The 10,396-nt window shown below is 50.2% G+C and overlaps 1 protein-coding gene and 1 pseudogene across 1 annotated transcript in view; one reads left to right on the top strand and one right to left on the bottom strand.

Moving 5' to 3' along the window:
• Positions 1-854: 854 nt before the first annotated feature.
• LOC105994204 lies at positions 855-4,005 on the top strand (annotated as a pseudogene).
• Positions 4,006-8,336: 4,331 nt separating this feature from the next.
• Positions 8,337-10,396, bottom strand: part of LOC105994205 (serine/threonine-protein phosphatase 2A 65 kDa regulatory subunit A alpha isoform-like) — a 51,983-nt gene continuing 49,923 nt past the window's right edge. Inside the window, 1 exon segment of the mRNA XM_013027624.1 lies at positions 8,337-8,462. Coding sequence (XP_012883078.1) covers positions 8,337-8,462 — 126 coding nt within the window.

Below are 10,396 nucleotides of genomic sequence, written 5' to 3' on the forward strand. Positions count from 1 at the left end.
TCAATTTCATTGAAGAGTTGGAGGAGTATTGGTGTGAGCTCTGCTTTGAAGGCCTTGTAGAATTCCACTGTAAAACCATCTGGTCCAGGACTTTTCTTAGACGCGAGGACTCTTATTGCTGTTTCTATTTCAATACTTGATATGGCCCTGTTAAGATGGTTTAGCTCATCTTGGTTTAGTTTCGGCAGGACATTTTCTTTTGTGCAGTGAGTGCCTGCTGTTCTCTCATTCCCTCCCAGCACCTCCCTCCCATCTCCACCCACCAGGTGAGCAGTTCACTTTCATCAATGTCCAGTGAGCTCCATGGATGCACTTTTTTTTCCATCCTTTTTCCCTCCTTGGACCCTCCCAAAGATAACATGAGAACAGACTGTTTATCAGATAAAGAACACAGAAGAATCAAAAGCTAAAACCAATAAATATATATGTATTTTGTTTCCACATCTTGGGTTTTGTTTTAGTATGTGTAATATTTTATATGAATATGATGAGACGCCTAGGCTTTGGGCCTTTGTGATTCTTTCCTAAGACTATTCTCTTTGGTCTCACTGTGTGTGAGTCTCTGGAATCCTGTGGCATTTGTCATATCCCAGTGCATTTTAGATCTAACTTCCTTATATCAGAGAATGTGCACTGTTAATCTCCAATCTTGACTTACCTCACTTCACATGATTTGTTTTAGTTCCATCCATTTCCCTGCAAATGCCATTACTTTATTCTTTCTAATGACTGTGTAAAGTTCCATTGTCCACATTGTGGGTCCACTCATCTACTGTGGGGCATCTGGGCTGTTTCCTTATCTTGGCTATTGTGAATAGTGTGGCAGTGAACATGGGTGTGCAGGTGTCCTTGTCATGACGCTCAGTGTAGATGCCCAGGAATGGGTGGGAGGGAAGGTCTGTGTTTAGTATTTGGAGGAACCTGCAGACTGCTGTGCTGAGTGGCTGCACTAGTTCACATTGCCACCAGCTGCACAGTAGGGCTCCTTTTCTCCATATCCCTGCCAGCATTTGTTCGAATTCACAATGCTGGCCAATCTAACTGGATTAAGATGGAATCTCAGGGTTGTTGTGATTTGTACTTCCTTCAAGCCCAGGAATGATGAGCATATCCTCCGGTGTTTCTTTGCCATTCTTCTCTCTTCTGAGAAGTCTCTCCTTAGCTCCCCTGCCCATTTAGTGACTCCGCCCACTATATTTTAGTATAAATGTAAAAGCGGGAGACTCTGCATCGCTGGCATGTTTGTGGATCCGGTCACAGAAAGCCCCACTTTGGACAATGCAAACTAAGGTCTTTGGTTTTGGCACACGCTGCTGGGGACGCGTCCTAGCTCTGGGGAGAGCAGCCTGCCTAGTCTCCACACCTCTGCACCGCTTCTGCCTGGGTTTTGTCCTCAATAACTGAGAGAGGCTGCCAGACCCCCTTTCGCTCCACACATCCCGCCTCTCCCTGGTTCCAGGTTGACAGCTCTAGAAAGCAGTGGGGCCTGAAATCACCAGGACAGACCTGGTGCCTGCTTTCTAGAAGCTGATAAAGGACTGCGAGGCCAAGGTGAGGGCCACGGGCTCCCACAAGGTGAAAGGTGGGTGCCCATGACCCATGCTTGAGGAGGGGGGCCTCAGGGTGGAGGTGCAGCCGGCACCATCTCATCCCCTGCCCTGGCCCGCAGTGTTCTGCAAGAACCTCTGTGCAGATTGTCGGGAGAACGTGATCATGACCCAGATGTTGCTGTGCATCAAGGTAACCGGATTGGGGGAGGGAGTCAGCTGGGCATTAAAGAGGGCCCAGAACAGGCTGTGGAAATGCCCCAGGCACCTGGGTCATAGTCTTCAGCCAAGGAGATGGAGGCAGGACACCTGCAGCCTGCCCCCAAACCCCCTGCCAATCATGTGCAGAGGAGGCTGAGGCAGGTCCCCCTGGGCCTCCCTCCCTTCTCCCTCCCAGGAACTGGTGTCAGATGCCAACCAGCATGTGAAGTCTGCCCTGGCCTCTTTCATCATTGGCTTCTCTCCCTTCCTGGACAAAGACAACACGATTGATCACCTCCTGCCACTCTTCCTGGCCCAGCTGAGGGACAGGTGAGTATCCCCTCTCCGCGTCCCCCACCCAGGTGATCGATTGCCACTGCCAGGGCCAGTTTGGGGCTGGGGCAGTGACCTTGGGGAGATGGCAGGTCTGTAGGGTGTTGCTGTGGGGTGGCACACCCTCCCCCCATTTGGGCCACCTTGGGCCAGGCATCACTGGAGCCCCATCCTATGCAGTCCCTTGAGGTGCGGCTGAACATCATCTCCAAGCTGGACTATGTGAAGGAGATTTTTGCCATCCTGCAGCTGTCCCAGTCGCTTCTGCCAGCCATCGTGGAGCTAGCTGAGGACACCAAGTGGTGGGTGCGTTTGGCCATCATTGAGTACATGTCCCTGGTGGCGAGGCAGCTGGTGCGTGATCCAGGGCATGCCAGGTAGGGCGGGGAGGGGAGAGGAGGCTGGCTATCCTCCTTCACCCTCTGAGCCCTCACCACCTCTCTCCTCTGGCAGGGAGTGGAATTCTTTGATGAGAAGCTCAACTCAATGTGCATAGCATGGCTGGTGGACCATGGTGAGTCCTGCCATAAGGAGCTGGCAGCCAGTGGGCGGGGCACACTACTGTTCTGTCTGTGTAGCCCCCTGTTGTTGGAATTTTGAGGGAGGCTGGCGCTGAGCCCTGACCCACTCTAAAACTCCCCCATGGCTGTCCTGTTCCCCTTGCAGTCTACGCCACCTGTGAGGCAGCCAGCAGGAACCTCAAAAAGCTGGTGGAGAAGTCAGGATGGAGTGGGCCCATGCCACCATCATTCCCAAAGTGCTGGGGATGATGCCCATGTCTGGAGACCCCAACTACCTGCATCGCATGACTACCCTCTTCTGCATAAACGTGAGTGTGGCTCGCGCGCCAACTGCACCCAGGAGCCGGATTGCCAGGTGAGAGGCACACACAGCCCCGCCGTGACACCAAGTTTGGGAGTGGAGAGGCCGGGGGCCAGGGCCAGCTCTACACATCCAGAGCTGGGTGGACTCCAGGCCTCCGGCACCCTTGGACTGGGTGTGGATGACCTGGTGTGAGACACACCGTTGGCTGCGTGTTCATTGGAAATCATAGTTGCGGGGAGGTGGTGTCAGTTGTGTGTGCCTTTTGGATGCCAGTGAGGGTTCTTGCATCCTCGACACCCGGGCCCAGCTGTCAGGCACTGATTGTACTGATTGTGTGCCCGTGCTTGGCCAGGTTCTGTCAGAGGTGTGCAGGCAGGACATCACCACCAAGCACATGCTGCCCACCATTGTTTGAATGGCAGGGGACCCCGTTGCCAAAGTCTGCTTCAATGTGGCCAAGTCCCTGCAGAAGATCAGGCCCATCCTCCACAATAGGTGAGCTGGGACTCGCTGTTCGTATGCTCCTTTCCAGCTACACTGTTTCTTCCTTTGTGGTGATACTGAGGGTTGACCTCACTTGGCAAGCATTCTGCCACTTGAGCCATGCGCCCAGTGCTTTTTGCCTTGGTTATATTTCACAGAGTGCATGTGTAGGCCCAGGCTGCCTGGTCTGCGCATGCTGCTCACACTGCTAGGAATAGGGGTGCCACCACGCCCAGCTATTGCTAGGGCTTCTTCAGTGGCTGGGATTCCAGATGTGTACCACTGTGTTCAGCTGCCACTGCTCCCTGCTGCTTCCTGCCAGTGTCGGCTTCACTGTAGACTGAGGAGTCAGCAGTGGAGGTGGCGAGCCTAATGGGGAGGGGGTGTGAAGGGAAGGGAGGTGAGGGGTGGCTCAGCATTGCTAGCAGTCTGGAGATGCAAGGGGGTGGCCAGGCCTGACCTGAATTCCCAGCTGTGGGCCCCATCAGCTTCAGGCTCCAGCCCTTTCCCCTCTGCTTCCAGAACCCTGCAGAGCAAACTCAAGCCAGTCCTGGAGAAGCTGACCCAGGACCAGGATTTTGCCCAGGAGGCCTTGACTGGTGCAGGCTGTGGGTAGGCGGGCAGTGGCAGGTGGCAGGTGGGAGGGGTGGTGGTGCCCAGGCCCCTGGCCTGGGAGGGCCAGAGTGTGGCACTGCCTAAGCAGGGGCTGGGGCCAGATAGGCAGGTGGATGGGGAAAGGGTGGTGGGGCCTGGGTAGGGGTGCAAGAGGGCCAGGATGGGCTTCTGAGTCGGCCCATTCCTGTTCCTCCAATTCTGTCTCTTGCCTGATGCTGGAAGAAGAGCCAGTGCTTGGGCCACCAGTGCCTGGCCTCCAGCCCACCCTCCGCTCAGCCCTCACTGAGCTCCTCCCTCAAGGAGCCAGTGTGTTGCTGATAGCCCTCCCTGTGCATGGCCTGAACCCAGACCTGGCCTTATGCACGTTCCCTGAGGTCCCTGCAGAGACGGAAACTGGCTCCCTCCCAAAGGCTGAGGGACATGCAGCCAGGAGGAAGGTGCCACTCTGCTCTGTAGGGAGAGACACGAGCATCCGGGTCACTGCCTCTTGCTGCTGAGATGGGGACCCCATCCCCACCTCCCTCCCACTTCCCTCCCCTTCCCTCCCCCCACCCCCTACCCCGGTGGTTTATTTGTGTCAACTGTACTGTTTATATTTTATTTCCATTCCCACTCTTTTCACAAAGAAATAAAGGTGTAGAAAAGTTGACGCTCAGGTCTTAGTGAGGGTTGGGGGGAGTGTCCTGGGGCCTTGGTCTCTGCCCTTTTCTGTGAGGAGACTTAGTCCTAAGTACTCACACTGAGTGTCCTGACCCCTAGGCATGCTGCCTGCTGTGGCAGAGCTGGCCAAGGACACAGGCTGCCTGTGGAGGCCGTACTGTTCACATCCTCCTATTATTCACATCCTCCTACTGCTCAAGTCCTCTTAGTGTTCACTGAGCCACACCCCTGCCCTAGGAAAATCATCCATGTTTTTTATGAGCACATAGCATTGTCTCAAAGCCTGGGTTTCCCACTGGGTACGGCAAGCATTTCCAAGGCCCCTGTGGGCAAGGACATCAGTGTGAGTTTCCTTTACAGCTTTATATCTTTGTTTTTTTTTTGGTTACTCATGTGTATTAAACTCTGGTCCTGGCAGCTGGACCTCAGGTGAGAGCAAGCACTCTAACACCTGAACCACAGCCTCACTTCTGGTTTTCTGGTGGTTTATTGGAGATATGTGTCTCATGGATTTTCCTGTCCTGGCTGGCTTTGAATGGTGATCCTCATATCTCAGCCTTCTGAGTAGCTAGGATGACAGGAGTGAGCCACTGGCACCTGTCTAGGTTTCTGTCTTTTAAAGTCTGGATTCTACCTGAGAAAAACATATTTACGTTTCTTGTCTGGCTTGTTTTCCTTCCCAAGATGTATGATGAATTCCAGTTCCATCCATTTTCCTGCAGGGTCCAGGCTTTTTTCTTCATGGAATGTGGTTTTTTTTAGCAGAACAGACAAATATATGAGATAGAAAGGAGTAGATGGCAATAGATAGCATATGAAAAATTTGGAGCTATTTGGTGGTGGGGAATTGATATGCAACATAAAGTAGACAGTATTTTCTGGATCTGTATACACCTGCCTGAAGTATAAAGCTGTGACCCAGCTCTACCCTGTGCCTGTCAGCCAGGAGGGAGAGCTGGCCCAGCCCAATTATAAACCCACACTGCATAGAGATGACATTTCACCAGCCAAGACTGAAAACTGAAAGTTCAGGGTGGAAAACCGTGCCAAGCAAATGGGAACTGACCTGAAAGGAAGCCCCAGTTTCTTGTCCCACGAGCGCAGGAGAGACATCAAAACCAAGTTAGGCTGATGAGATAAAGACCGTCACCCACTGCTGACAGACAGTGAGCCAGTGCACAGATGCCTACTGCTGCCCTGGTTTCATGAACTAGTACTACTGGTGGCCATAGACCCTTAAGTCCAGGCCAAGTTAGAATGTTGGCTTAAGACCCCTCTCATCAAGTGATAGGCTGTCGAGCCCAAAGTCAGCCATAAGACTTAAGGATCAAATGAAGGAACAAGTTTACAAATTCAAGAATCAAAATCATAGCACAACTTTCCAGACCTCTGGGATGTAGCAAAAGCTTCTCAGGGAATTTACAGCTGTTTGGGCCTGGCATGAAAACAGGTGTCTCAAATGCAATCAATGATGAAGCACAATATAAAACAAACCCAGAACAGTGGATAGAAATATAAACATAAGGTCTGGGAAGGTGACTCAGTGGTAGAGCACTTGCCTTTCATGCTTGAGGCCCTAGGTTCAATTCCTCAGCACCACATAAGCAGGAAAAAAAAGCCATAAGTGGTGCTGTGGCTCATGTGGAAGACTGCTAGCCTTGAGTTGAAGAGTTGAGGGACAGTGCCCAGGCCCAGAGTTAAAGTCTCAGAACTGGAAAAAAAAAAAGAGAAGGGACACTTTGGGTAAGAAACTTTGGGGACACGAGGCTTACACACCACTGAGGTTGTTTACAGACAGTCATCTCAAGTTGGGCCTCAGTGTCTCCTGCCGGCCTACTGGGATCCAGGAGAGGTAAGTGACTGCTCCACTCCCCTGTCTCCCTGAAGAAGCACCCACATGAAAGTGGAAAGTGTCTTGATAATTGCCACATGGGGGAAAAGAAAAAGTTTACTGAGAACTTGGGTTGCCACCCAAAGTGAAGGGAAAATCACCGCTCCCACGGGAGACGACCTCGGCTGCCACCCTCCTGGACCCCTATCTAAGGAGCCCTCTGAAGCTCTGAAGTGCCCATGTGCATCTCAGAAATGACCCGCCCTGCCACACACATCCAGAGAGAAGAGGCGAGCACTTGTGTTCACTGCCACTGGAGAGGCGCAGCCTGCAGGAGAGACCCCAGGTTCCACACTCTGGGTAAGGGATCACCTTATGAGTAGGGATTCTGGATTGAACCCGGATGCATGACAAAGAAACAGGGAAGGATAGGAATGGGCTAGGACAGTGAAAAGAACTGGGGTTCTAGGTACCCCCACCCTCAAGCCCTGTGGGTTCCTCACTTCCTCTTCCTCACAGAGTCTGTCTTGGTTTATAACAAGTGAGGAGGAATCCTGAATGTCCAGGGGCTGGAGATGATGTGTTCACATCAGTGACTCTAGAATGGCATTTGAACCTAAAATTGCCCCTCACGTTCTCTGTCATCCACCTCCTCCTTCACCCGCACCATCCCCATCGCAGACCTGGTTCATCTTCCTGGTATTTCTTCTGTGAAATGTGGGCTCCGTGTTGAGGAAACGGTGACACCTGGGACCCACTCCTACAGCCAGAGTATTGAGGTATAAGTGCATGTGACCCCAGGAATGTGTCACGCATGTTTCAAGTTTCTTTCTTTAATCAGTCAGAGAGCTTGAACTTGGGGCTTGCCCATGTTCCTTGAGCCCATTTTGCTCATGGCTAGGCCTCTACCACTTTGAGCACAGGTGTCCTTCTGGTTTGCTGGTGCTTAACTGGAGAGAAGACTCTTACAGACTTTACTTTTCTGGTCTGGCTTTGAATTGGGAATCCAACGTCTCAGCCACTGAGTAGCTAGGATACAGGCTTGAGCCACTAGGGCCTTGCTTGTTTAGAATCTTAGATCTGATTCTACAGAGGAGAAATTCAGCTGCCTTCACCTCAGAACCAGACTCACCTTCCCTTAATGCCATTTCTCCAGGTTCACCCATTTCCCTGAACATGCCATCTTCCTCTTCCCCATGGATGAATAGAATTGGATTTTTCCTAATACATGAGAGATAGTAGGACAGTATTTCCAGTGGTCTGAATGCTGAATGGAGAATGCTGAATTCCCTTGGCACCATGAAGGCCTCAGTTTTCCAAGCCAGAGCCTCTGAATGAGACTCAAGAAACAGAGAGGATGGGAGATGTCCATGTGTCTATGAGGGTGATCCTCTTAGCCCAGACTGTGGTTGGGTTTGTGGGTAATTTGTCTCTTCTCTCCCATTATCTATTCCTTTCCTGCATGGGGAACAGGATGAGAGCCACAGACTTGATTCTTAGGCACTTAATTGTAGCCAACTTCCTATGTCTTCTGTGTAGGGGTGTTCCCCAAACCATTGTGGCTTTGTACTGGAGAATTTTCTTCAATGATGTGGGGTTCAAAATTGTCTTCTATCTTCACTGAGTGGGCAGGGGGGTGGCGATAAGTAGCTCCCTGAACATCTTCCTTGCTGTCAGCATCAGTCAGGGAGACTCCATGTGGGCAGGGCTGAAGGGGAGAGCCCACAAGTACATTGTCTCCACAGTGTACCTCAGCTGGGGGTCTTCCTCCTGCTGAGAATTGTTTGTCTTATGTACATGACCAGACCCAAAGCGCATGACAACAGGACCAGCTTAAAGGCCTATGGATACTGTTCTTCCATGTGTAATGATCCAGTTGCTGATGTGCTGTACATGGCCATACTCTTGGTGCCTGATGTTCTGTGTCTGGGGCTCATGCTCTGGGCCAGCACCTCCATGCTCTTCTCCTGTACAGACACAAGCAGATAATGCGACACATGCAGAGGACCAGTGTCTCCACCAGAGCCCCTCTCGAGTCCAGAGCCACCATAAGCATCCTCCTACTGGTGAGCGCCTTTGTCTCCTTTTATACCATGTCCTGCAGCTGTCAGATTTGCTTGTCTGTATTTACAACCCCAGCCCTGTGCTGCAACATATAGCGGAATTTGCTATGGGCTGTTTCCCATCCCTCAGCCATTTCCTGCTCATGAGCGGACACTCCATCCCTGTAGCATTCTCTTCACCTGCACGAAGAAGAAGGAATTGGTCTTCCCCTGTGGACCATGAAGCTGGCATCTCTGCTGAACTTTGCTTGGCCATTCAACAATCTCCACACCTAGATAAAAGTCATCTGCTGAGAGATAGAGGTGTGCACACATGTCCACACCTGTGCATTTGTGTGCTTTATATCTCTGTGTGTGTTCATCTGTCTCTGTTGTGCCGGCCCACAGAATTATATGAATGTGGAAATATGAGATTTTGAATAATGCTTATTAGGTCATGTCAAGTTCCCCCAGAGAATCTGCCCCATTAATTGGTAGTCATATCAAATTCAAGATAAACTGGTTAAACTCACTTAACATGTTTTCCTAATTTCATTTTGAGTCTTTTGATTTTTTTCTTTCTTTCTTTACAGTTCCCTATGCAATGAAGCAAATAATTCTTAAAGCCCTGTCTGTTCTCAGGAAGAAAGTAGTTGGAAAGAAAATATCAGCTGGCAATTGTTTATAACATATTTATAAGATGATTTCTATGTTGCTTTGTATGTCCCTCCTCCATGGTATAACCCATGTTTCACTGTATTTGATGTTGGTATAATTTGTGGAGGGGAAGGGAAAAAACAAATCTTTTAATGAGGGATACAGGTAGACCCATTGCAACAATGAGACTTACAAGTGGTTATGTCGAAAAATGAACTTTACAACTTTGTTGTAGGGGAGAATCGGGTTGGGGGAGGGCGGGATTATGGGAAGGTGTAGGAAGGGGAAATAAAGAGGAGGCAACAATGCTTGATAGGAAACATGCTCGTTATCTTGCCCATATAATTGTAACTCCTCTGTAGGGTATTCTCACAATAAAAAAAAATAAAGTAAAGAAAATAGCAGCTGGGTGTGGTGGTTGATACCTGTGTTCTGAGTTCATGAGGAGGCGAGATCTAAGGATCACATTTCAAAGCCAGTCTAGGCAGAAAACTCTCTGAGAATCTCATCTCCAATAAACCACTAAAAAAACAAACAAACATGGAGGTGGTGCTGTGGCTGAAGTGGTAGAGCATTAGCCTTGAGCAAAATCTTCCCAGGGACAGAATGGAGGCCCAGATTTTAAACCCCAGGCCTGGCACAAAGAAGGAAAGTGAGAATGAGGGACACAGACACACAGACAGAGACCGACAGAGAAGAGAGAGGGCAAGCCAGCAAAGAAGGAATTAAGGAAGGAAGGAAGGAAGGAAGGAAGGAAGGATAACAGGAAGGAAAGAAGGAAGGAAGGAAGGAAGGAAGGAAGGAAGAAGGAAGGCGGGAAGAGGGAGGAAGAAAGGAACAAGGAAGGAAGGAAGGAAGGAAGGAAGGAAGGAAGGAAGAAAGGAAGGAAGGAAGGAAGGAAAGCAGCAAGCAAACAAGCAAGGAAGAAAAAAAGGGAGTCCTGCTGGTGTACCACTGACCACAAACATCAAGGTTCCTTCCTGACAGTTACTCTGTTAGTCTTGTCCGTGCTTATTTCTTTTTTTTTTATTGTAAAGATACTATACAGAAGGTTACAGTTACATGAGTGAGGTAATGAGTACACTTCCTCTTGAACATTGTTAGCCCCTCCATTGTTTTCCCCCTACCATCCCCTCCCTCCCTCCCTTCCCCGAAGTTCTTTTTTTTTTTTGATTGTGATTAAGTGATTACATAGTTTCTAA

This window comes from Dipodomys ordii, unplaced genomic scaffold (genome assembly GCF_000151885.1).
Source record: "Dipodomys ordii isolate 6190 unplaced genomic scaffold, Dord_2.0 Scaffold105, whole genome shotgun sequence".
Lineage (NCBI taxonomy): Eukaryota > Metazoa > Chordata > Mammalia > Rodentia > Heteromyidae > Dipodomys > Dipodomys ordii.